The 27988-nt window shown below is 48.0% G+C and overlaps 1 protein-coding gene across 1 annotated transcript in view; it reads right to left on the bottom strand.

Annotated features, from left to right (window-relative positions):
* The window catches only part of XRCC5 (X-ray repair cross complementing 5), a 1556689-nt gene that overhangs the window by 859748 nt on the left and 668953 nt on the right, over positions 1-27988 (bottom strand). Inside the window, exon 13 of the mRNA XM_069616805.1 lies at positions 26521-26648. Coding sequence (XP_069472906.1) covers positions 26521-26648 — 128 coding nt within the window. The remainder of the gene's footprint in view (positions 1-26520; positions 26649-27988) is intronic.

The raw sequence follows: 27988 nt of genomic DNA, 5'->3' as shown, positions 1-27988 counted from the left end.
ATTGGCCTTCGCTGTGAAGTGCGCAGCGCACATCAGAGGTGCAGATTTGATGTCAAGCAGCAACGAGACCGCCAATCTTGAAGCAAAAAGAGCAGCATATTTTCCCAAAATATCTGACATTGTAACTACACAGAAACAACACATGTGCATGCAACATGGTAATGGAGGGTTTTAATACGCTACTCATAGCACAAATGACTGAACTAAAGGGAAGGGCACCACCAGAAGAGTTATGGAAACGAAGGGGGTGCTCATTGTCCCCCACAGATGTGATGTGGAGGCCAGACAGCACTGGGAAAAGAGTCATGCTCCTAGGACAGTAGCGCTAGGCCAATTACACTACCCAGCAAACACGTCAAGAGAGTGTCGTGCAGTACTGATTTTGGAGGACTGGATAGTCCAGAATTTGGCAGAAAACGTCGCTAAATTTATTATACATTATACGACATGCCAGAAGTTCACTGCTGGCCATACTCTGAACAGTGAGAGGAGCAATACCCTCTCCTACGGGACCATTTCAGCATTTGCATATTGACAATGTAGATCTGCTCCAAATGTATAACAACTACAGGTACATGCTAGTGGTCGTATGTCCCTTTTCCCTATAGGTCGAAGCAGGTCCATGCACACATCCAGATGCTACATGTGCTGCGAAGTTCCTCGTACGTGAGGTATTTCCAAGGTGAGGAGTGCTCAGGTCTGGCAATGGACCATATTTTGTAAACTATTTATTCAAGCACATTTATACCTGTTGGGTATAAAGCACAAACCTATCACCCAGGAGCAAACCGCATTTGCGAGCGCCTCAATGGCCTCCTAAAGGAGTGAATTGCCAAACTAAAAGACACTGAAAAACGGTTGGCTCTGTTGCCTCTCTTTAGCCCTACTTGCATTACACAATTAATAATTACGGAGGCTGCACACGACCTAGCCACTTTCATCACTACCTTCATTAATGCCTCGTTCAAATCCGGTATTGTCCCTGACAAGCTCAAGGATGCATGGATCATCCCTCTAATTAAAAAAACTACTCTTGATCCCAACAAACCCTCAAACTACAGACCTCTTACCACGGTGCCTTTTCTACTGAAATCTAGGACCGTGCAGCCTACCTACAAATTCAGGATTATCTAGAACGTAACAAACTCCTTGGTCTCCCCCAATAGGGCTTCCGACCCAGAGACGGAACAGAAACTGCCTTTATCGATTTAAAATGCTAATTGCGGACCTAAAAGACAAGGGCAAGTTGGCCCTTCTACTCCTGCTCAACCTCTAAGCAGCTTTTGATTTGGTCGACCACCAAATTCTTTGCTATCACCTCAAAATTGCGGCCCATTTCTCAGATGAAGCCACTTCTTGGATCAGATGCTTCCTGGCAAGCAGAACCACGAGGGTCTTCTCCCCTTCCGCTTCTGCTGAACCATCACCAGTCCCGTGTGGGGTCCCGCGTTTCCCCCACACTGTACAACATGTTGACGAAGCCACTCTTTGTCATGATTCCTGCCTCTCATGTCCCCAGACCTCCAAGATGTCAGGCTGGAGCCAGGCCACGATCACCTACATGGCCCTCAAGGGCCTCTCCATCCCTCCAAAGACCCACTTGGAGTCAGACTTGGCACTTGTGGTACCGGACTCACTCACTCACTCACTCCCATAGGATAAGATTGGGGATTGGACTTGTAGTGCATTGATGGGGACAAGATGAATGCCCCCACATATTTTAGTTCCCAGAACTGCAAGTGCGGTCTAGTCTTTTGGGTGTGGTTCAGCCCGGAGACACCTGGGATACCCAGAGACTATTTAAGCCACACCCAGGCTGAGAAACATGCTTTGCGTTTTCTGCACTTGCAGCGTGACACTCACTGTGTTCGGATCGGTCTCCAGTAGGCCTGCATCTTTCTTCTGCGCTCAGCTCCTGCAAGAACAAGAACACCGTAAGGAACAACCTTACCTTGCAGCGCTTCTGCCCATCATTCATCGCTCCTTCTGTTCTGCGGGCATCTTCGGCGGTGTCATTCCCATCCCGGCACGCCGCTTTCTAAGGAAAAGGGAAAAGAACAGAAAAAAGGTATTAGTAAGCATTCTGCAAATCTTTGTTTATTTTTAAATACTGTACGAGCTTCAAATGCTTACCTGAATCCCAGTCGCTCTGTAGGAACTCTGTCTCTGGAACTTTCCATCCATCTGCAAGAGGGAAAAGACACTCCAGGTTAGCGTGGAAACATTTAGAGGGGCCGCATACTGCGCTTACCCACCACATTTGTTCTTCATAACCGGCATCCACGCTGAGAACGTTGCGGCACCTAAAAGACACAGAAAAAGAACTCAGTTCAATAAAAATACGAAAGGGGTGCATCGCGCTCTCACTCACATTCAGCGCTACTCATCTCAGCAGCACACCGCCATCCCCGGACCCCGGCCATCATCTAAGGAAGGAAAGGAACGAAGTTAGAGAACTGTTCAAAAGACTCATACTTACCTGTCGAACTCTTGCCAGTGAAGTAACTAGGCAGCAACGAGCCCACATCAATCAACGTGCCCCTGCGCTGAAAGCAGGACAGAGAGCACACTATCCAAGAAAACAAGGTTAGCTGTGGATCAAAGGGAAGGGTTAGACCCCGGGGAAGAAGGGGTTCAAGCACACAGAGACGACAGGAGTTAAACTCTACCAATCCTGTGTTTCAGGCCCAGTCTCCAGTCGAATAGCCTCCAGGGAAGGGTTCGAGGTCGTAAGAGGTCAGAACAAGCTGAGTGACGTCCCCGTGGATACCAGGTGAGCGTTCCAGAACGCAAAGCCTCACATCAAAATCCACCTGGGTGTCATGGAAACGTCAGAAACCGACCAGTTAGCCCACATGTTGGGGGCAGCTACGTTACAAAGTACATGCAGCCAGGCAGGAGACCAACACCCTGAGGAGAGAGCTGATGGTAGCCAAAGAACGCACTGATGATTTAAGCCGGCAACTTCTCCAGTCACAACCAGGGCATGCACCATTGCCGGGAAGCGTGCCCTCGATGCCAGCGCCATCAGCCAATCCCGTTCAGATAACCCTTCCTGGGGCAGTTCCTTTGGCCCCGCTCGAACGATTTACGGGGGATCCCAAGAGGTTTGCAACGTTCATGAACCAGTGCTGCCTGCACTTCCTTTGTAGGCCAGGGGCCTTTCCGAATACCAATCACGGGTCGCTTTTGTGCTATCCTACCTGAGTGGTAGTGCCGCGGACTGGCCTGTACCCTTTGTGGCCCAAGACAATCCTTTGCTGCATGACTTCAAGGGCTTTCAGCAGGAGATAGAAAACCTGTTCGCCCGTCGTACTCATGGGCAGGCATTGGACAACAAACTTCTGTCCCTACGCAAAGGGAATCAAGACCTATTAACATACATAGCCTCGTACAATAGTCTCGTAGTTGAAGCAGAATGGCCAGTGGAGAAGAGAACCACGTTATTTCATCGTGGGTTGCGGGGGGAGCTCAAGGATGTTCTCGCACAAGTGGTGAACCCCCCCGAAAGACTGCGCAGAATTCATTGACCTTGTTGTTCAATTGGATCATAGGTTGCAGGACCGAAGAGCAGATCGAACCAGACCGGACCCTCGCCCTATGTATGTGCGTTCAAAGGACAATACTGCCGGAACAACGGAAGGTTCAGGAGAACCAATGCAAATCGGGGGGGGGGTCAGATCCCCCTTGACTAAAGCGGAAAAGGATAAAGGGAGACAGCAGCAGTTATGTCTGTACTGTGGAAGGTCAGGTCATTTCCTTAAAGAGTGCCCTGTGAAGCCACCGAGGAGGACGGTAGGGGCCACGGACAAGGAAGATACCATCAAGGAATTGGAAAACTCCCCAGCCCGGCAAGTGTAGGGGTCCACTTGTCTAGCGAAGAAAGTGAACTACAGACCTCCCATTTTGCACTATCTGTGGTCTTGATCAATCACCAACACCATCTCGGATGCACGCAGTAAGAGCGTACATAGACAGTGGAGCCGTTGGGAATTACATCGACCAGGATCTTGTGGCAAAGGTGGGGCTTCCGTTACGCCCTAAATCAACCACCGACACTGTTACCATTGTCGATGGCACGGAAATAGCTTCTGGTCCAGTATCCCAATGCACTGCAGCTTTAACCCTTCTGTGCCAGGATGGACACCAAGAATCTATTGTTTTCGACCTCATTAAGGAACCACAGTTCCGGTTGATTTTGGGAATGCCATGGTTGGTAGCTCACAATCCTCGAATCGATTGGCGAGCAAAAGAATTGGCCTTTCCCGAGACTTGCGCCCACACATGTTATCGCCGACAGAAACCACCAATAGACACCAGAACCTCCACGCTTGCGACTGTGGAAATCGGCACCCTACCAAGTGAATACCAGGACTTTCAAGGTGTCTTTCAGAAAGAACAGGCTAATATCCTGCCACCACATAGACCATACGATTGCCAAATCGACCCGATACCCGGCGCACAAATCCCTGAACCAGAAAACCAGCACCTGAAGGCCTATCTTGACCAATACCTGGCCAACGGGTTCATCCGTCCCTCGAAGTCTCCAGCAGCCAGTCCTCTATTCTTTGTAGCGAAAAAGGAGGGGGACTTGAGAATGTGCATCAACTATCGCGCACTGAACCAGATTACTGTAAAAAAATCGCTACCCGTGCCACTGATCCCTGAATTGCTTGATCAAGTCAAAGATGCCCAAATCTACACAAAACTCCACCTGAGGGGGTCATATCACCTTGTTCGTGTAAAACAGGGGGACGAATGGAAAACTGCTTTTTGCACCAAATACGGCTTGTACGAATATCAAGTAATGCTCTTTGGCCTTTGCAACACGCCTGCTACATTTCAATACTTCATGAACAATGTCCTACGGGAATTGATTGATGTCTGTGCTCTAGTGTACATCGACGATATCCTAGTATATTCCGCATCAAAGCAGGACCACGTTAAACACATCCGATCCGTATTGGAGAAACTCTGTCAACACCAGCTCTACACCAAGCTCGAAAAGAGCTCATTCCACATCTCAGAGGTGGAATTCCTTGGCTTTATTCTCAGCCCGAATGGAATCCGAATGGAGGTACACAAGGTGGATGCTATCTTGAACTGGCCATCTCCAAATTCATTCAAGGGGGTCAAAGTATGCTGGGTTTTGAAAACTTCTACCGCCGGTTCATCCCAAGATTTTCGCAAATCGTGCATCCCATCACGTCATTACTAAGAAAAAGCAACAAAAAGTTCCAGTGGACAACAGAAGCCGAGGAGGCTTTCCAGGAACTCAAAGCAAGATTCACACCTGCCCCAATCTTACGCCACCCTTGCCCTGATCTCCCATACCTGGTGGAAACGGACGCTGTTCTCTCACAAAAGGACCCCGAAACGGGACAGTTGCACCCTGTCGCCTTCTGGTCGCGTAAATTCACACCCCCTGAACTCAATTACGCTATCACAGACAAAGAACTGCTGGTCATTAAGTTAGCCTTTAAGGCATGGCGGCACTACTTCTTGGGCGCTAGACACACAATCACCGTAATAACTGACTACCGGAACCTCCAGTACCTAAAAACGGCAAAGGCCCAATCCTCACGACAACTACGTTGGGCTCTTTTTTTTGCTGAATAGGACTACGTGATTACATTTCGACCAGGGTTGAAAAACGGGAAGGCCGATGCCCTTTCCCATATGGGGGTGGAAGAGCAAGGGTATCAGACCCCTGACCTAATAGCAATCATCCCAAGTGACAAGCTCCTAGGAATCACAGCAACCATAACTCAGAAAGAATTACATGAAGAAATCCAAAACCTGATGAGTCCGGAGCAATTACAAGCGTGGAGTACACAAGGAGAACATTACATGATAAAAGATCAGTTGCCCTACTTCAGGAATCGTTTATTCTTATCAAACCAATAACTAGGAGAACAAGTCATGTCCGGTTATCATGATTCCTTGATCGAGGGTCACCCCGGAATTGCTAAAACCCTAGCCAAGGTAAAATAAAACTATTGGTGGCAGACATGGCGTAAAGACATTATCCAATTCATCTTATCTTGTGGGGTGTGTGCTCAAAACAAGTCATCCAAGCAGAAACCGGCTGGGCTATTACAATCATTGGAAATCCCACCAGCACCCTGGCACACGTTGTCCCTCGATTTTATTACCGACTTATCACCCAGTCAAGAGTTTAACACTATTCTTGTGGTCGTGGACCTATTTTCAAAAATGGCACATTTCATTCCTCTTAAGGGGCTCCCAAATGTTTCCACTCTGGCAAAGGTATTTCTTGAAGGCATCGTATGGCTCCATGGGTTTCCTTCAGTTTTGGTCACAGACCAAGGTACTCAATTTGCATCTAACCTCTGGAGAAAATGCTGCTCTATGGCCCAGATAGACATCCTGCTATCCACCAGTCACCGTCCCCAAACGGATGGTCAAACAGAGGACAAATCAGACGCTCGAGCAGTATCTGCGTTGCATGTTACACCAAGCTGAAGGGAGCTGGTTCGACCTATTATGGATAGCTGAATATGCTTATAATAATTCCCTACACACCAGCACTGGGCAGACACCCATTTATACCATGTATGGCAGGCACCCACGTACTTCTGAGTTGGACGTTCCTACAACCCTGGAAATGCCAGCAGTCAAAACCTTGCACACAACCATTTCTCAAACCTTTAAACGGGCAGCTGAACACCTACTTCAAGCTAAGAATCGCCAAAAGAAGTTTGCTGATCAACACCGAGCAAAGGCCCCCAGCTACCAAGTGGGAGACAAAGTCTGGTTGGTGTCTAAACACATGTCCATTAAAGGAACCCGAACTTTCCGTCCAAGATACCTGGGTCCATTCACCGTCACCTCTGTGATAAATCCTGTGGCGGTCAGACTAGCTTTGCTGGCAAACATGCAGATTCATCCTGTGTTCCACGTGTCTCTCCTTAAACCTGTTCAACCTGGGACCCGGGTAGCAACGCCACCGCAGCCAGTAGTAGTCGCCGGGGAGCCAGAATTCGAAGTCAAGGACATCCTAGATTCAAAGTATGTCAGATCCAAATTATACTACTTAGTAGGCTGGAAGGGGTATGGTCCACAAAACAGGACATGGGAGCCTTGTGAGTACATCCATGCACCTCGCTTGCTTAGACGATTTCATCAAAACCATCCAACCAAACCAGGACCAGACAGAAGAGCCACCTTGAGAGGGGCCTTGGAGGGGGGAGGGGGGGAGTGCTGTCATGATTCCTGCCCCTCATGTCCCCAGCTCTCCAAGATGTCAGGCTGGAGCAAGGCCACGATCACCTACATGGCCCTCAAGGGCCTCTCCATCCCTCCAAAGACCCACTTGGAGTCAGACTTGGCGCTTGTGGCACATGACTCACTCACTCCCATAGGATAACATTGGGGATTGGACTTGTAGTGCATTGATGGGGTCAAGATGGATGCCCCCACATATTTTGGTTCGCAGAACTGCATGTGCGGTCTAGTCTTTTGGGTGTGGTTCAGCCCAGAGACACCTGGATACCCAGAGGCTATTTAAGCCACACCCAGGCTGAGAAACATGCTTTGCGTTTTCTTCACCTGCAGCGCGACACTCACCGTGTTCGGATCGGGCTCCAGTAGGCCTGCATCTTTCTTCTGGGCTCAGCTCCTGCAAGAACAAGAACACCGTTAGGAACAGCCTTACCTTGCGGTGCTTCTGCCCCATCATTTATCGCTCCTTCTGTTCTGCGGGCATCTTTGGCGGTGTCATTCCAATCCCAGCACGCTGCTTCCTAAGGAAAAGGGAAAATAACAGAAAAAAGGCATTAGTAAGCATTCTGCAAATCGTTGTTTATTTTGAAATACTGTACGAGCTTCAAACGCTTACCTGAACCCCAGCCGCTCTGGGGGAACTCTGTCTCCGGAACTTTTCATCCATCTGCAAGAGGGAAAAGACACTCCAGGTTAGCGTGGAAACATTTAGAGGGGCCGCATACCGCGCTTACCCACCGCATTTGTTCTTCATAACCGGCATCCACGCTGAGAGCGTTGCGGCACCTAAAAGACACAGAAAAAGAACTCTGTTCAATACAAATACGAAAGGGGTGCATCGCGCACTCACTCACCTTCAGCGCTACTCATCTCAGAATCACGCACCCATCCCCGGACGCCGGCCATCATCTAAGTGTTGCGGAGCAAAATACAGGGCACTGGTAAGTCTATAAACTAGTATTTATTTAAGTAAATTGGGAATAAGACCCCCAACACAACAAGGGCTCCCCACAGCGAACACAAAGAAAATCAACGGACAGATTTAGAACACCAAGATCATTACCAGCTGTATGACCTCATTGGAACTGGAGGTGCTTAACATTCCATGCCCTCCAGCTTCACTATGCAGAGTGGCTCAGGCCACTCTGTTGGCACAACATCATAACACATCTCCTTTTCTTTTTAATAAACATCTTCTTCTCGATAAAATGTTTCACACATTACCTCTCTTCACCGTGGCAACTCTATTCATATTCCAAACCTGGCCACCGGCCACCCGCACGGCACCCTTCAACACAGCCACCACTCTTATTGGGTCGGAATATAACAACTCCCCCTTCTTTTTCACTACTCCTTTCTTTATTCTTACCAAATCACCACATTCCACACGCAACTCCTTCCTACCTCTCCTCTTGTTTTCCCGCATGACCCATTCACTCTTCTTCTTTTTGAGGGACCTTCTCACCTCATCAACAACCACATCAGACTCCCTGCTCCTGCCCAACCAAGGCGGGCATGCCATAGAATCTCATGAGTTCGAACGGACATAATCCGGTAGTAGCGTGGGGTGCCATGCGTAACGCCCACATCCTCTTCTGAATAGTTGCTAACTTGTCAAATCCACATTCTTCCCCCATACGAATGCTTTCCATCACACATCTGTTGAGTCTCTCAACAACTCCATTAGTTTCCGGATGGTACAAAGCTGTCCTCTTATGGTTCACACCACATTTTTCTAAATACTTGGGAAAGCATCCACCAGCGAATTGCGTTCCATTGTCCGTGAGAACACTACCTGGAAGACCCTCACTCGCAAAAATTTCTTGCAACACTTTTACCATGCTTTCTCCCGTTATCTCTCTCACAATTCTAAAATCTGCCCACCTAGAGAATAGATCAACCACTACTACCACAAATCTTCCCCGACCATATCCCAACTCAACAGGACCTAGTATGTCCATGGCTATATCACTCCAAACTCTCGACGGAACTCCCACATCCACCATGGGTTGCTTCTTAGCTTCCATCCCCCTACCACTTTGTAGACAAAACTGGCACTCACCCAACCGAACTTCGACCTCCCTGTCGAAACCAGGCCACCAGTAATCCGTTCTCAGCACTCCCTTGGTCTTTGCAATGCCTATATGACCATTATGCGCCAAATCTATAATCCTTCCCCGAATCCCCTTGGGAGCCACTGCCCTTTCCCATCTAAACAGTATATTGTCAGTAACTGACAATTCTTCTTTCACCTCCCAAAATGGTTTTTCTTCCTCCAATAACGCCGCTTTGTTGGCCAAACTGCGGACTCAACATATGACATCACCTTTCTCAATGTTACATCCTTCCTCATTTCCTCCAACCACTCTTCTTTGGATACGATACCCTCTGTACTCACAAACACCATTTCCATCTCATCGGTTTCTATTCCGTCCTGAGAATGCACTTTTACTCTCGACAGGCTGTCCGCCAATATGTTCTCTTTCCCCGGGATTACTTCCATAACAAACCTGTGGGCCTGCAATCTGGTGACCCATCCAGCCACCCTGCGAGATATTTTGTCCAGACCCTTAGTCTCAAAAATAACTTTCAAAGGTTTGTGATCAGTACGGATCACAAATTCCATCCCCCAGACAACATTTTTAAACTTCTCCACCGCCCAGTAACATGCAAGGGCCTCCTTTTCTAAAACCGAATAGCGCACTTCCGCACCTTTCAACCCTCGCGAAGCATGAGCTATTATAATTTCTGATCCATCATCTTGTTTCTGTGCTAATACAGCACCCAAACCGCCCTCACTTGCATCCACTGTAATAATCGTCAACCTCCTGGTATCAAAGCATCCTAAAGGTTTCGCCATATCAATTTCTTCCTTGATTCTGACAAACTCTGCGTCACATTCACGACTCCATACAAAGTCTGCGCCTTTTCTCAATATCTTTCTCATCTCCACCACCTTCGCAGCATAGTTCTCCACGAACTTCTGGTAAAACTCTGCCATACCTAAGAATGAACACAGTTCACTCTTGGTTGTTGGTCTCTCAATCTCTTTTATGGAGTTTATGATGCTTTCCTTGGGTTTCACCCCTTCACCCGATACCTCATGACCCAAGTAATCTACCTTGGATACTGCAAATTTGCATTTCTCTTCCCTCAAAGTGATACCTCTCTCCTCCAATATTTTTAGGACCTTATACAAACTTCTGTCATGCTCCTCCAAAGTCTCACCGCATATCAGCACATCATCCTGAAAACAGAACACACCTGCTATACATCCAAGCAGCCGATCCATAATTTTCTGAAACACTGATGAAGCTGATGCCAAACCGAACGGCATTCTTCTAAACTGAAATACACCCTCATGCGTTATGAAAGCTGTGATTTTCCTACAATCTTCTGTCAGCTCGACCTGATGGTATGCCGACGCCATATCGAGTTTAGAAAATACTTTCCCTTTGCCTACCATAGTTAACATCTCACCCATGTTAGGTAAAGGATGCCTGTCAACCATAACGCACTTGTTGAGTTCCCGCATGTCTATGCACAGCCTCAAATCACCTGAACTTTTCTTTACCACAACAACTGGCGATACCCATTCCACACCTCCTGCTCTCTCAATCACACCCATTTGCAACAATTTCTTTAGCTCATCCTTTACCCCTTCCCTCAAAGCGAATGGTACCGACCTAAGCTTAGCCGCGACGGGCAAACTTCCCTTTTTTAAAACAATTTGGTGTTGAAAGCCCTTCACTTTCCCCAAACTTTCCTCGAAAACTCCTCTATGTTTCAACACATATTTGCTTGATCCTGTGCATGAGCCTGACACTTGGAGCACCTGTTCAGGATGATTGGGATCCAAACGGATACCTAAACTCTTCTGTTCTCTCCATCCTAACAGAGACTGCCCCCTTTTAGTGACATATACCTTCCCTTTACAACTCCTTCCCTTGAACTTAAATTCACTCCACTCATAACCCAGTAGATCAATTCTGTCTTCATTGTATCCGCCGGGACATATATCTGGGCGAATCAAACGGCTTACCACTCCACACATCTCCCTCACAAACACATTTTTAGATACTAAAGTTATTTTCGAGCCTGAATCTGCCATCATGGACACATCACGACCATTCACATTCACTTTCGCATACGGTCGCTCACAGTCATCTTCATCACCGTCCAACACAACATTAACAGTATTAACAATGACATTTGGCACAAGGAGCATCACTTCTTCATCCGATGATCTGCCGTCATCTTCTTCATTTACATATAGTACTTTTCTTTGACTTGATTGTCCAAACTGGAAGTTTTTGCAACAATTTGCAAAATGACCTCTCCTCTTGCAATTTGCACATGTGGCCTTACGCCCTGGACATACAATAGATGAAGCGAAATGCGTTCCACTAGCACATCGGAAGCACAGTCTCTCCTCTCTTTTCTCAGATTTCTGCACTGTCTCTTGGTTTTTCTTCTCCTCACCTCCAATTTTATTCGACTGCTTGTTCCTTCCTCGCCTTTTGCTTTTGTTGTCTCCTACATTCAAAACTTCACTTTTGCTTTCCTTAGTGTCATTGGCTTCGCCTTTTGATAATCTGGCAACACACGCTAATGAATGTTCGACTCTCTTCGCCAAGTCCAACACCTCATCCAGGTTGGGGTCATCTTTCAGCCATAACTCTTCGCGTATCTTATTTGACCTACAGTGTGTCATGAACTGGTCCCGAATATGTTCATCAAATGCCCCCTGGAACTTGCACGTCAATGCTAAATGTCGCAGGGCCGTCACATACTCCTCGACTGACTCACCCTGTGCCTGCATCCTCATGCGGAAATTATATCGTTCCAGTATGGTACTGGTTTTGGGGTTAAAATGCTTGTCCAACTTCACCAAAGCTACATCAAATTCATTCCCCGCATCACCTTCACTGCCTTCTCCCGTTGGCTGTGGCAGAGTCTCATAAATTCTTTGGCCTTCATACCCCAAGAAATGCAACAATAGTGCCAACTTCCTTTCGCTAGAATATGACGTTCCGCCAGCGGCTTTTAAGTAATGCGCAAATCCCTTGCGCCACTGAGCCCATGGTATCTTCGCAGGTCCTGGTATCGGCATAAAGGTCGGTGGTCCAGCTATCCCCGGCAAGCCTGCCATGTTGCGTCCTCGGCACTCTTTGGTTCTCAGATTTATCACTCCTCCAGTGGACGTGACTGAACCTCTTTATGCCTCGCTGCTCGTGCTTCTCTTGTGACAAGCTGTCACTTCTTTGCCTTTCGCCACTTCCACTCTTTGTAGTATTCTAGCCTTCAATGCGGCAGTGTCTGATCCTATAACTATTGATCTTCCTGATGACACTTGTACAAATTTATTCTTATCACGCACCTTCCTCCTTTACTGGAACACAAATGGTAATACTTTTTTTTTTTTTTGAGTGCGCTTATATTAGATGCTGCGTGGTAATATCCTCTGGCTGATCCACGCCGTGCTTCTGCTACACGCTGCTGGGTAATCTCCTTCGATTCATCCGCGGCGCGCCTCGGCAGAGCACTGCGTGTTAAACTTCTTTGACGTCTCTGCGTGGAAGGCCTCCTCGGCTCCCCCACACCGCGTTTCCCTCAACGCTGCGTGACACACTCCCTGCTTCACCGGCGCCTCGCACCTTCCATTCGGCGTCCGTGCACAACTTGATTTCGCTTATGCAACGCCGAGCCTTGACATACCCGCGGCAAATTAAGCGGGCGCACCGCGACCGGGATATCTTGCTCAAAAGTCAACAGTTTCAGAGCCAGGCGGGCAGCGCACTTACTTGTCTTGTTGTAGAAATGCCGATGAGTTTTTGGTGGCCGCTTGACGCTGGAACAAAGCGGAGCAGCCAGCATACAACGTATCTTCAGCTGGGCCCTTAACTGCCACTACAACGCTGGGGAAGGATAGCGGAGTGGCAGTACCTTCAATAAAGTTGCTGGGGGTCTTCATCCCATCCCATCCTCGTCGCCATTGTTGCGGAGCAAAATACAGGGCACTGGTAAGTCTATAAACTAGTATTTATTTAAGTAAATTGGGAATAAGACCCCCAACACAACAAGGGCTCCCCACAGCGAACACAAAGAAAATCAACTGACAGATTTAGAACACCAAGATCATTACCAGCTGTATGACCTCATTGGAACTGGAGGTGCTTAACATTCCATGCCCTCCAGCTTCACTATGCAGAGTGGCTCAGGCCACTCTGTTGGCACAACATCATAACACTAAGGAAGGAAAGGAACAAAGTTAGAGAACTGTTCAAAAGACTCATTACACTTACCCATCTGACTCTTGCCAGTAAAGTAACTAGGCAGCAACGAGCCCGCAACAATCAACGCGCCCCTGCGCTGAAAGCAGGATGGAGAGCACACTATCCAAGAAAACAAAGTTAGCTGTGGATCAAAGGGAAAGGTTGGACCCCGGGGAAGAAGGGGTTCAAGTACACAGAGACAATAGGGAGTTAAACTCTACCAGTCCTGTGTTTCAGGCCCAGTCTCCAGTCGAATAGCCTCCAGGTAAGGGTTTGAGGTTGTAAGAGGTCAGAACAGGCTGAGTGACGTCCCCGTGGATACCAGGTGAGCGTTACACTCTTTGATATTCTTGATTCTCTGGGTTTCACCTACACTAATTACGTGGATGACACCCAGATACTCATCCCCATCACTGATGACTAAGTGACTGATTCAAAAGCTCTTCATGATGTCTATACTGTCATCCAGGACTGGATGGCTCATCAGGGGCTTTGTTTGAACGACGAAAAGACTGAGCTACTTATCCTAGGTTCGCAACTCAGACTTAAAGTGGACCCAGCCTTTAAATCATTAATTATTGACGGGAATACCATTAAGGTGTCAAATGACACTAAAACCCTAGGTATTTATCTTGATTCCACACTGCTATGAACTGCATCATTTTTGCCAGAACCCTCATAATGGCCAAAATTGACTACTGCAATGCTCTTTACCTTGCAACAAGTCAAAGGAACATCAACAAACTACAGGTAACCAAGAATAATGGCATCAGGGCTGCCCTTAACTTTCCTAGGAAACTACATATATCTGACACTAGACGGAGCCTCCATTAGCTCTGTTGCTCAGAGAATATCTCTCAAAACCCTTGCACTCACGCAGTGTCAGGCTAACCGTGCCTGAGTACCTAGCTAACTGCTTCACTGCCCATACCTCTACTCGACCTTTGAGAGCTACCCAAGCTCATTCTTTGTGCATACCAAAATTTAAGCTGCAAAAAGAAAAAGGGGTCCAGTTTCCCAGTCCTTGCAGCCAAATTATGGAACACTCTCCCCAATACACTGAGAGTCGAGCCCTCCTTTCACTCCTTCAAGTGCAGTGTCAAGAAATGGCTCCTTGAGCAGGATCTAGCTGCTTCTTGCACATAATACACACTTGACTTACACTCTGGACTTACACTCTGGACTTTACCTCACCTCCTACGGTATTTCCTGTTTATCTTGTCTTTTTCACATACCTCATGTTTCCTATTATAATGTTTATTGCTACTACTATCTTCATGCTAACACTGTAATTGAGCTTCTTTAGCGCACCTCTGTAACCTATTACCTTGTACGTTACCTTGAACGATACCTTGTAAACTGTGTAACTTTTCTGTCACCTTTGTACCGATAAGAAATGTACTCCTTCATTTGTAACCTATGTAGCTCCAAGAAATGCACCCAGATGCATACGGGCCGGGTACCCAAATACAAAAAAACTAAATACAAATACAATCAGCCCGGCTCTGACCATCACCTAACTCCACATGAGCTGGTGGCGGGACGCTGAATGCATACGCCTCTTGCACCGCCCACTGGAGCTCAAACTGATGCAGAGAATGCTGCTACTGTGTTAGGGAAAGAAATGCACGATTATTTGACAGCTGTGTCAGAATCTCTTAAATGTATGTCTCGACAGGTATGAGTGCGGCAGAGGGGCCCATAGGAGACCGTTGAAGCAAATGAACAAGCTAATCCAAATGTTCTACTGCAACCGCTAGCACTGTTTCCAAGGGACAAAGTCCTATCCAGGAACTTTACACGACAGTGGCACAAACCCAGCTATAAGGGACCGTTCGTAGTGGAGGCGGTTACACTGTCTCCAGTGAAAGTTCAAAAAAGGTGTGCCTCGCTGTATCTCAGCAACGTCCAATGCTAAAAAAGGAGAGCCCCCCACCCTGGCGGTCCATCAACATTGAGCACAAAATTGAACAGACGAAAGAAGAGTCTAAATGAGGTTAAGGACGCTAGCCAACCAGCAACAAGAAGAATAAAAGACACAATATGTTTTATACAGATGCACAGACTAGTTAGTTCGACATCCCTTGACAACGCTTTCCTAAAAGAAAGCGTGATATTTCTACAGCAGAAGAAACAGGACAGATGTTCCCTACAGCAATTTTATTTTTCTTGGTCTTGTCCTTTCTTATGAACACTTATCCCTTTTCAGGAGCTGTGAAGGCATCATGAAGCAGACAGACAACAGGTTCAGGTTTGGTGCACAAAGTTTTATTAACTTGAACAGCAGGGTTGGATAAGGCCTAATGTGCCCTATGCTAAGGTGGGATTTCCCTACATACATTTACTAAGGATAGTCTGTGTCAGGAAGTCCAAAGTAAAAGTCTGTCTGTGTCCAGAACCTATACTTGCCCTCACGTCTAACTGTATACAATGTGTAGAGATGTCAGCAAAAAAAATAAAAAATTCTGTTCAAAGTAAAGTTCAAAGCTTCTTCCAGCTCTCAGATTGCAATCAGCTTTCCCATCCCCCAGGTTCAAAATAGTTCAAAAGTCACAGAGGTTCCCTTCCCCAAGAGATCAACTCTTCAAAGTTTTTAAAACAACACAATTCTCTGGGACACTTCCCAGCTCTTAGGATATAGTCACTTTTCACTAGATCACATAGGCAGCTCAGTTCCTTAACTTCAAAAACACATAAGAGGTTGTTGTAGAACACACGCTTCTTTAAAGGTGCTTTTAGTGGCTTTACCATATAAAGGGGTGTACTTGGTCTAGGCCCAGTTGTCGGACAACACGGTCCACCCATTACAGGTCACGTAACCGATGCACCTTCGTGGCTACTTTTCCATCAACTCTTTGCCACTGCTTCAACTTGACAGTGCTTCTTGCTTGACCACAATACCTTTGCCACCCTTTTTTTGCATTCTCATGGCTCTTGCCAATGCTTGTTTTCTCATATAATACACAGTTCCTTTCATCAGGCAGATTCCCAATCTTTCTTTCACTCTGCTTAATGTTCAAGAATGCCCAAAACTTGCATCCGCTCTGTTCTGTATTCACAAATGATTATAGGGATTGGAGGGCAGGAGCCCGAAAGTGAGTATCAACATTTCCCCGACTCAACATTACCTCCGCCTTCATAGGCTATTGTAAATCCTGTCCCGTTCCCCCCCCTCCCCAATTTCAACAGGTACCAAGATAAAACTGAAGCATCAGAGAACCGGGAAAAGGGAATTAAACGTATTACCCATTGTTTTACAGCAACACGATTATTCCCCTTTTCTTGACAGTAATTTACCTGATTTGCCCACAATCCATAGAGAACACCAACTCCCATAATTCCATTTCACCACTCAGCTGCCAAATGACTGGGACGAAGAAGAACCTGTTGGGAGTCATGAGGATTACACATAGGAATCGATGGGCAATGGATTCCTACAGGCATTCTCCATGTTGTCCCTTTAATATGGTCAGGCAGGGATAGGCAACTTCTCCCACCTGACTCCAAATGACGTTCCCAACAAGTATAAAAAGTGGAGCACACAGGCACACACTGAGTGAGCTGGGGATGCTGGAAGGACTGTGAAGATAAGGAGGGGAAAGCAGCAGCTGGGAGAACCTTGGAGAGTTTGGCAGAGGACAGACCTCCAAGACACTGCGCCTGTGAGCACAGGGGAGGCTGTAGTGTAGCTGGCTCCAGCTGCAGTTTACTGGTAGTGTTAAAATCAGTGCTTGCTTCCTGGGTACAGAAGCCCAGGTAGCTGAGGGGCAGGTGGTGAGGCGTTCACCTCAATTTGATCCCCTTTAAGGACCTGTCAGCGTCTCACCACTAAGGGTGAGAGGTAGAGGCCCAGTGGCTTGAGGGGAGCTAATGTGGGATAACCTATTTGTTTTGGCAATAACATTGTGGACTGTGAGAAAATCCCAAAATCGGCAAAAGGCTGACGAGGGAAGCTGGCAAAGTGGGAGCAAAATCATTGGAGAAACTGCAAGACAAAAGCTTTAGTAAAGACAAGTCCAGTGAGCGAGGCTGGGTACGAGAAGAAACAGCTCTTCCAAGGGTGATGCGAACCAGGCTGTGGAAGGTGGAGGGCCTAGAGGCTGATCGACAATCAAGAGGATAAAGAGAAAGCCAGGCAATATTTCCATGTTTTCGGGAGGCCGTGAGCGTTTGAAGAGCAAAGCTGAGTAAGCAGAGGAAAGAAACCTTCAAGTTATCAGAAATCGCCCCGTGACCCGCCCGGGTGAACGACAGAGTTGGGTAGGAGCCGAAGAGATGTTGGTAACGGCCTTGAGCTGCAGTAAAAAGATGAAATAAATCCAATTAACGTACCTGGTGAGTTATCGAGGGAAACAAAAGTGTGGTTGATGTTAAAAAGAAAGTGACTGTAAAGTGAAAGTTGAAGGCTGCGTGTGTACTAATAAAACGCGATTGAAGAGAACAATTGTGGAAAGTCAAGGATACAAAGTAGCAGAGTAGTCCTGCGAGATGAAGTCGCACATTCCAAAGTCTGTGAAATGTTATGAAATGTGATATTACAAGCAGAGATCGAAGGAAACCGCAATAAGGAAAGAAAGTTGAATACGCGAAAAGTGGCATTTGTGAACTGTGAAATATGCCAAGAGAGCAAAAGTAAAATATAAGAACTTTGGGAAAAGGCCAAGAAGGCAAGTGAAAAAGAATAAGAACTACAAGTACCAAGAGGCATTGGTGCTGCAAGAACAGATTGTGAATTAAAGGATTGTTGAAAGAGTGTCGAAGTGGTCATGCAGAGGTCTATGAAAATTCCCTGCTGTCTCAAAAGTCTTTGAAAGTGAAAAGATATGATATAAAACGTGGGGAATGGAACCCCCACAACAGGCTCGAGCCCGGCAGAGTGAAGCCTGTGCAGGACTCTGAGAAATTGAGAGAATATGAACTGAGTATTGATGGCAAGGCGGGTCAAACCTAAGGAAGCGACTGAACTACCAGAAGTTGAAAGCCTAAGATTGAACTGTTGAATTGTATCAGTTAGCCAAAGTGTGCAGACTGATAGAACTGTGCCATCCACCGATCCTGTGTTTTTTGAGAGACTCTTTAGACCCTGTGGGGTTGAACCGGGGGAAGGGAGTTGGTGCTGAAGCCATTCTGACATTTCGTTTTGAGACACTATTTTCATTTTGTATTCCCTGAATTCTACAAAGGAGGGCAATGTTAGGTTTTATCAGTATAGGCCTTTTTATTTGGACCGGACTGACTTGGACACGTTTGTTATTGTTTAATGGTCGAAATTACTCCCACTTTAGAGTTAGGGCCAGTTAGGAATCATACCATACCAATCAAAAGTGTAAATAAAGGTTTTGAAAACTTGTATCCATTGTGTCTGCGTCTACTGCTCGACAGCATGCCTTCCTCACAAAAGCAATATTTTTTACATTTTGTAGTTTTTATATCATAATTTTAATCACAGCAAGAGACATTATCATTTATAATACTGCTAGATCAGTAAACATGAGTATAAGTACTAGAACAATGATAAATGAAAAGGCACCAGAAGAATTCCCTGTAGTAAATACACAGGCGAGGAGACTGAAAGTGTGCTAAAAGATTCTAGGCTCATGGCCAAATATATTACTGATTCTGCCCATGCCACTAATAATGTGTGTTACGAGCACATGATAAAATGAGAGAGATAGACGTCTGATGAGAGCGGTTACGTGTATTCCCTCATTCCCTACGCCATGAGCGCTTCCGGGACATTCATGACCACAGAAATACCTGCCCATAGAGCACACTGCCTAACGCACTTAGCAATTTGCAGAAATAGGTGGCAATTCCAAGGAAGATGGGCCAATTTACGATGGATCACAAAAAAGATGTTCCCTTATGAGGATAGCTACATGAAACAAAAGGCTATGATGGATGATCCTGGAAGATAAATAAGGTGATGCAGAAGGCCCAATTAGAGGACAGGTTAAAATAACAGACCATATGTTAATACAGTGCATAAATGCTGCAGAGAGAGATACCTAGTTGCTGGACGAGACCCCAGCTACTTATATACAGGCAGGTATTTACCTCAGAAGGTTGGGATGATGGGGTGCAAAGCACACGCACTCCTGACAATACCAGTACAGGTGGTGCAGAAGAACAAGTTACTTTCTTACCTGGTAACGTTCTTTCGATGGGATGGTCCGACGACGTATTCCATATCTATGACATGTAATCACCACAGCTGTGCTGCTTCGGAAACTTTTTTCGGCGTCTGCGTCCTGCGTCGATGACGTCGACGACCTCCTCCGACGTCCGACAACATCCGATGTGATAAGTAGGACGCACGACGCCCGTAGCCTCAGTTGTAGTTTTTTCCCCCCAGAACGTGTGACATTAGTCAACTGCCAGTCAGACACAAAGCCTTGCGGAACGTAAGCTGCAATCGCAAAAGAAATTCTGCAGCGGGGAAGGCAGGGCGGGGGCGATATGGAATACGTCGTCGGACCATCCCATCGAAAGAACGTTACCAGGTAAGAAAGTAACTTGTTCTTCGAGGGGATTGGGTCCTCCGACGTATTCCATATCTATGACAGACTCCCAAAGCAGTACCAAGCAAGGAGGTGGGAAAGAATTTAGAATCAAAATTTAGATTAGCCAATCAAATAGCAGAGCAAAAGACCGCCTTGCCAAAGGCCAGATCCTGTCCTCGGATGGAATCGAGGGAATAGTGGCGTACAAATGTATGTACTGAAGCCCAGGTGGCTGCATCACAGATGTTGCGAATAGGAACACCCCTCTGCAGGGCAGTAGATGCAGCCATACCCCTGGTAGAATTGGCCCGCAAGCCAGCCGGTGGGTCCTTACCCGCCAAGCGGTAACACTCCGAGATGGCCAAAATAATCCAGCGAGACAAAGTCTGTTTCGTCACAGCTTGCCCCAAACGCTTTCCAGCGTAACCAATAAAGAGTTGATCGTCCACTCTGACCCGGGACATGCGTGAAACATAAAAGCTTAAAGCTCTCCTAGGATCAAGCCTATGGAGCCTCTCCTCTTCCTTACCAGGATGCGGAGGAGGATAGAATGCCGGAAGAACAACCTTCTGGGCCAAATGAAATTCCGTCACTACCTTCGGAAGAAAAGAAGGACGAACTCTAAGGACAACCCTGTCCTTGTGAAATACAGTGAAGGGTGGCTTAACTGAAAGTGCCTGTAACTCACTCACTCTGCGAGCGGAAGTAACCGCAACTAAAAACACAGTTTTCAGAGTTAACAGCCTCAAAGGGCAAGAATGTAAAGGCTCAAACGGAGCACCCATAAGAAACTTAAGAACAAGGTTTAAATCCCAACCAGGCATCAGGAAAGGTGACGGAGGGAACACATTAGTGAGCCCTTTCAGAAACTGTGAAATTAAAGGGATTTTAAAGTAAGAACACTCTTCAGACGAGCGCTTAAAGATGGACAGCACCGCCAGGTAACCTTTAATGGTACCCACTTCAAGCCCCTGTGGGCCAAAGAAAGTAAAAAGGACAGAACCATGGGGATGTCACATGCAAAAGGATCCACATTCTGAACTCTGCACCAGTCGCAGAACTTACGCCAACGGCAACGGTACAGAGACTTTGTTGCTGGCCTTCGGGCCGAAAGCAACACCTCCATCGCGTCTTCAGGGAGGTCCCAATCCTTATACCTCAACCTTTCAGAAGCCAAGCGTGAAGGTTGAGGGATCTGACCTCTGGATGGAGAACCTGACCCCCCTCCCGTGAGAGCAGATCGTCTCGGTAGGGAAGACGACGTGGAGGGCAGATGGACAAGTCGAGAAGGTCCGGGTACCACGTCCTCCGAGCCCACGCCGGGGCAATGAGAATCATCCGGGAACCGAACTTCCGTAACCTCCGCAGCACTTGCGGGATGACAGGGACTGGAGGAAACGCGTACAGCAGCAGGAATGACCACTCCACCACGAACGCGTCTCCTAAGGCTCCTTTTGGAGGAAATTCCCGCGAGCAAAACCTTTCGAACTTCCGGTTGACACTGGAGGCGAAGAGATCCACTTGAGGGGTCCCCCAAAGGGCAAAGATCTCCAGGAGAATCTCCTGAGCCAACTTCCACTCGTGAGAGATCGCGCTCTGCCTGCTCAGAGCGTCCGCCGTCACGTTTTCGTCTCCGGCCAGATGAACTGCCGAGATCGAAACTTCCTGCTGGATGGCCCAGAACTCGAGCTGCATCGCCTCCCTGCACAGAGGAAGTGACCCTGCCCCCCCCTTTTTGTTGAGGTAGTGCATGGCCACTGTGTTGTCCGTCAGGATCAGGACGCTCTTTCCTCGCACAGTCGGCAGAAAAGCCTTCAGGGCTAGCCTGACGGCCCTCAGCTCCAACAGATTGATATGGAGTCTGGACTCCGACGGAGACCAACGACCGCTGACTGTCAGCCCGTTGGCATGAGCTCCCCATCCCGTGAGGGATGCATCCGTCACGATCGTCACCTCTGGCCAGGGAAGCCAAAATGGAGCCCCCTTCATCAAGTTGCCTTCGACGGCCCACCACAGAAGGTCCCGGGCGACCGAGGGCGGCACCTGAACCGGGTCCGACATCCTGCCGGAGGACTGCGACCATTGCGTCTTGAGTGCCCACTGCAAAGATCTCATCCACAGGCGAGCCTCTGGCACCAGAAGAATGCAGGATGCCATGAGGCCGAGCAACCTCAAGAACTCGAACGCTGGGAGCGTCTGGGCATGCTGAAACTTGTGCACCATCTGCTGAATGTGAAGAGCCCTCACCTGGGGAGGAAAACACTGCCCCAGGGAAGTGTCGAGCACTGCTCCGATGTACTGGAGCCGCTGTGTTGGCGTCAAATGGGACTTCTTTAAATTGAGGGAGAAGCCCAGCCTGTGAAGGGAGTGGCAGGTGACGGACAGATGATCCAGGACTTGCTCGAGAGAGCTCCCCCTGTTCAACCAATCGTCCAGGTAGGGGTAGACGTGAATCCCCCCTTGCCTGAGATGCGCTGCCACCACCACCATGAGCTTGGTGAAAACCCTCGGGGCGGAGGTCAATCCGAACGGCAGGACCCGAAACTGAAAGTGCGAGTCGCCAACCGCGAACCTCAGGTACTTCTTGTGATTGGGATGGATCTATACATGGAAGTAAGCATCCTTGAGGTCGAGTGACACTAACCAGTCCTGAAGCTGAAGGGCCTGGAGGACTTGAGAGAGAGTAGCCATCTTGAACCTGTCCTTCCTGAGGAGTTTGTTCAAACCGCGCAAGTCCGTGATGGGTCTCAATCCCCCGTCTTTCTTCAAAATCAAAAAATAAGGGGAATACCATCCCTTGTTCCTCTCCGCTACAGGCACCAGTTCTATGGCGCCTTTCTCCAGCAGGGCTTGAATTTCCTGCGCAAGGAATGGATCCGGACTCTGCAAAGAGAGGTTCCCCGGTGGATTGTCGCGAGGCCTGTGCCGAAAGGGAAGACAGTAGCCGTGGGTTATGATCTCCAGAACCCACACATCTGAAGTAATGGCTTGCCACTCTACAAGATGCTGCGCCAGCCTTCCCCCAACCGGCGAACCATGGGACCCCTGCGTTGGCTTCTTTGACTGCCAGCTCCTCTCGCTTTACTGAAGGACGAGTAATAGCGAAAGGAACCACCCCTCCACTGCTGTCCCCTAGGACGAAAAGGCAGAGGTTGGCGGACTGCAGCGCCCAACGACTTCGCTGCAGCTTTTGAGGTCTGCAACCTCTCAAGGCTCTCGTCAGCCTTGCTGCCAAAAAGGTGTTCACCGTCAAAGGGCATGTTGAGGAGCCGGGACTGCACATCAGAAGCAAACCCCGACTTCCGCAACCACGCAAACCTGCGTATCACGGTGCTCGCCGCCATGGACCTACTGACGCATTCAGCTAAGTCCAAACCCGACTGAACGGACTCACACATGGCATCCTTACCATCCTGGACCATAGCAAGGAAACCATCCCGTTCGTCCCCTTCGGGAATATGTTCAGCCGCTAACGCAACACAGTTCCACAGAGTGTGCGTGAAACGAGACAAGGCACAAATGGAGTTGGCCGCCTGAAGCGCCATATCACCAGAAGAAAACACTTTCTTCGCCCAGCCATCAAAACGTTTGTCGCCCCTATCAGGAGGGATGGTAGGGTACGACTCCTGCTTTGCCGGGGCCGTGGCCGCCTGCACCACCAAACTCTCCGGAGTGGGGTGCCTGGTCAAGTAGCAGGGGTCGCTACTGGCTGGACGGTATTTTCGCGACAAGGATCTGCCCACCGCCGGGAGACTCTCCGGAGCAGTCCAAGCCGCCGCCACCCTTCTCTGTAAAGCCATATGGAACGGCAGTACCGGGTCAGATGGGGGACCAACATCAAGGATGTCCGTCAGATCATCCTGCACAAACTCCCCTGGGGGAGCAGACCATGCCAAGTACTCAGAAACCCTAGCCATAAGGCACCGGTACGAGGAATCGGCATGAGAGACAGGCTCAGGCCTACAAAACTCCACCTCCGGAGAGGTGTCCAGTCCACTGGCATCATGCAGTGACTGCCTCAAATCGTCAAACTGACTATGGCCCGAGACAATTTCATCTGGAACCTGACTAGGAACCAGGCCATCAGAATCCTCATCTGCCTCTGAAATATATTCCAGGTGGCGAAAAGAAGGCACCCGAGAGTGCTTGCTCTTAACCAGAGGCTTCCTAGGGGGTTCCCCCGTGCCACGGGGTACCTCCGACACGAAAGGCGTCGATGGCGTCGAGCGAATCGGCGCCGAGAGAACAGGCATCTGCGCCGAGAGGATCGGCGTCGAGGAAATCGGCGTCGACGTCAGATGCAGCACCGCCAGCATCGGCGGCGTCGACACAGCCCTCGAAGCCGTAGCCCCGAGCGTGTCCCTCGACGACCTGAGCGTCGACAGCTTCGACGACTTCCTCGGAGCTGGAGCCTCGAGAAAGCCTGTCGACGCCCTCAACGCCTCAGGCGTCGATGTCTTCCTCGAAGACTTCACAGGTGCACACGGTCTCGAACGCGTCGAGGACCGGGACCTGGATCGGGTACGTCGAGAACGAGTCTCCTTGTCCGAACGGGACCTCTCCCGTGACTCGTGCCGACCACTCTTGCGAGCGGTGTCTCTCGACCTCTCACGACCGACCCCACTCGGGGGCGCGGACGGCTTAGTACCCTGCGACTCAAGAATCGCCAGCATTTTCTTCCTGAAGGAAGCCCATTCCTCCGGCGTCGCACGGCTGGTGGGGTAAGCGACGTGCCGGGCAGAGTCCTCCGAAGAGGACCTGGAAGACGACCCGTGTCGGCGCTTCCAAGAATGTCTCGAAGAGGCTGAGGAGTGGCGAGACCGACTCCTAGAAGGAGACCCACGAGACTTCCGACAATGACGCGGAGAGTCACCCCTCGAATCATCCGTCGAAAGCCCCGCAGACTTCGACTTCCGGGGCTTGGACACCCGACCTACCGACAACTTTTTCTTATGTTCGCGTAAGGCTTTGGACGTGAGCGACTGGCAGTCGATACAGTCATCCGTGTCGTGGCCCTCCCCGAGGCACCAGAGGCAGGCGTTGTGCGAGTCCGTCACTGACATCTTGGACCCACACTCCCGCACTTCTTGAAACCCGGACGCGGGGTCGAAGACGAAGTAGAAGACATCTTCACACAAAGGATGTGCACAAAAACTAACAGGTTCGAAGAACCGAGAAGAACAGAACTCCAAAGAGTCGAGGCGTTAACCGAGATTCACGAAGCAACACGTTCGCGGAAAAAACGGAATGGAGACTACGGGCGTCGTGCGTCCTACTTATCACATCGGATGACGTCGGAGGAGGTCCTCGACGACAGCGCGTCGACGTCATCGACGCAGAAAAAAGTTTCCGAAGCAGCACAGCTGTGGTGATTACATGTCATATATATGGAATACGTCGGAGGACCCAATCCCCTCGAATGTAAATGATACATGCTTCAAAGAATGGACTAAATATTCCAAATTGATCACATGGGTAGAGGATGAAGCAGGCCCGCTACCATTCATACCTGTGATAATGCCACATTATGTTTCAAGAATACTGGCCAAGTGAAAGTAAGGGAAAACAAATGGTGCAAAGGTATTTTGTTGTAGTTCCAGGTATGAAAATAGGCACTGCGGTATTAATGGACAACTATTGGGCCTATGGCTCAGGAGCTTATATGCAGCTCCCTCCAATTCGGCGAGGCTTGTGCTCCCTGGTGGCAATAAGTACACCAGCCTTGCTAGTACCTCAAAGTGAAGAACAGATTGACGATTTCCCAAAAATGAAAACACACAAGAGATATGCCATAAGAGAAGAGCTAAGGGCAATTAAACTCATGACCCTCCAGAACAGGTACGTTCACAATCTGATAACGCCCATGGAAAGGGGTGTGTGCCAAAGAATTGGGCCTTCTTACTGCACGTACATATCGGTCCACGATGAGGAGAATGGAACTCTCTCAGAGGTCATAGCCACCACAACAGAAATACACACAGAAAAAAGTGGAGGAGGTAGAGGATATTGCTGATGATGACTGGTTTAATTCCCTGTTCTCATGGATCCAGTCCTGGTTGGCAAGTGCATTCAAAATACTGATGGCCATGTTAGTACCAGTACTATTTGCCTTCTGTGTTCTAAGAATTGCAATAAGTCAATGCAAAAAGACTGCCAAAAAGGCAGTAGGAATGAAAACGGTAATACACCTGGATGCTCACATGAGTATACCCAAACAGATTATCTCCCCCCGTACAAATGAATGCCCTATCGCCCCTCCACGATCATAATGTATTTGTCCTCAGGCCCCTCACATTTGACCTCTCCTTCAGATTGGTTTAATTCAAAAGTTTAACTTTATTACGTGGAATAAAAGTACTTGACATATATTGTACAAATATATTCTCAAGATATGTGCAATACAACTAACATTTAACACCCATATAGTCTATCATTATTTCCAAACAGCACACTGTGGCAGACATTAAAAAAAACTATCTGCCATTTGAAAACCTCACCTGAAACAACCTCTGGAATTGAGGGTTGGGGATTTTGCTCGGCTTGAAAAGCTCTTCAGTTGATTCACCGTCATCGTACACCAGGCTCATGGAGTCAATCAGAGAATCCACTGCAGAAAGCTGTTCCTCTAAACAATCAAGAGATATGAGCAGGAATGTTATTAGCAGCTGCCAGCGAAGAGAGTCCCTCCTAACCTAGAAGATGCATTGGTGAATTCGAGTAAGCTGTGCTCCAATTCCTTCCTTGCTACTCACTATTCATATTTAACAAATGTCATCATCATATCCCAATCAACATACATTACTAACTTTGTGCAAGTCCTAGATGTAGCTCTGTATTAGGTTTGGACAGTTTTGTTAGCCACGCAAGGATATTTTCAGGTCTATTAGACATCATTAGAATGTTCATGTACGGTGGTTTCATTGCATATTTGGTACTGAAAGGGGGACATTTGTCTAGAAATGATTGGCTTGTGAGAGTTTCCTGACAGGCCACCTCATAAAATAGCAATGGAGTGGTCATGGCCCACTGCCTACTTTGGATAATTAACAATTAGTAATTAGTGCAGTCCTCCACAATTTATTGGTTTTCAAGAACTTTGAAGTAAGCGGCTTGGGACAAAAACAGTCGAAGAATGATAACCAGCCTTAAATACCATTTGCTGTTTTCACTATGTAATGTAGGACTACTTTAAAAACCCTACACCTAATCTACCACGGATATTCCCAACCCACCAAGTGAACTCAATACCAATCTGCTCTATTCTACACCTACTACACTTAGCCATCCCCCGCAGTTGGAATTTCAGAAATGTAAATGTGCATTTGCTTATGAATTAATCACCTGCATACCTTTTACCCTCCTGCCTTACAGCCCTCCTGTCTAGGAAGGATAGCTCAAGGGGCACCGTGCTCACCTTGGAAGCAAGACGACACGGAGCAACACAGGTTTGTTCCCCAGGTCCGTGCTTAGAAACCTCTGGGTATTAGGTGCATTATAAATGACCAACCATATCATATCCTACCTCTTTGGTACCAGCTTGCCCATGTTCCCAGCAATCTTGCCCCAAGCCCCTAGAAGGCAGTCATGAGTCACTTTGCATTCAACGCTTAACAAGAAAAATAAAGTAGTGTGTTTATGGTGTCACAACAGGCAAAAAAGGAGTTTTTGGGGATTTAGAACACATGAAACGTACATTTTTATATTTTGCTTAACACTGACATTCAGCTGTTTCTAAGACAATGCATTACTTACCGTAAAAGCATTTCTGATGGTTGTATCTGCTTAGATTCACATGCTATGAATAGTCCGACATCCAGTGGTCACTGAGGAGTATTGCATTTTGTTTTTCGTAGTCGAAAAGGGGATGTCGACAAGGTGTGTCTGAAACACTATCCCTATAGTGACGAGCAGTGTACCCACAATCCCTTGCGCGTTGCGGTCCCTCTGTTTGTATTTTTTTGGCCC

This window comes from Ambystoma mexicanum, chromosome 9 (genome assembly GCF_040938575.1).
Source record: "Ambystoma mexicanum isolate Mex_15411 chromosome 9, UKY_AmexF1_1, whole genome shotgun sequence".
Classification (NCBI taxonomy): domain Eukaryota; kingdom Metazoa; phylum Chordata; class Amphibia; order Caudata; family Ambystomatidae; genus Ambystoma; species Ambystoma mexicanum.
The sequence above is the reverse complement of the archived record's forward strand: the minus strand, read 5'-3'. Positions and strand labels throughout refer to the sequence as shown.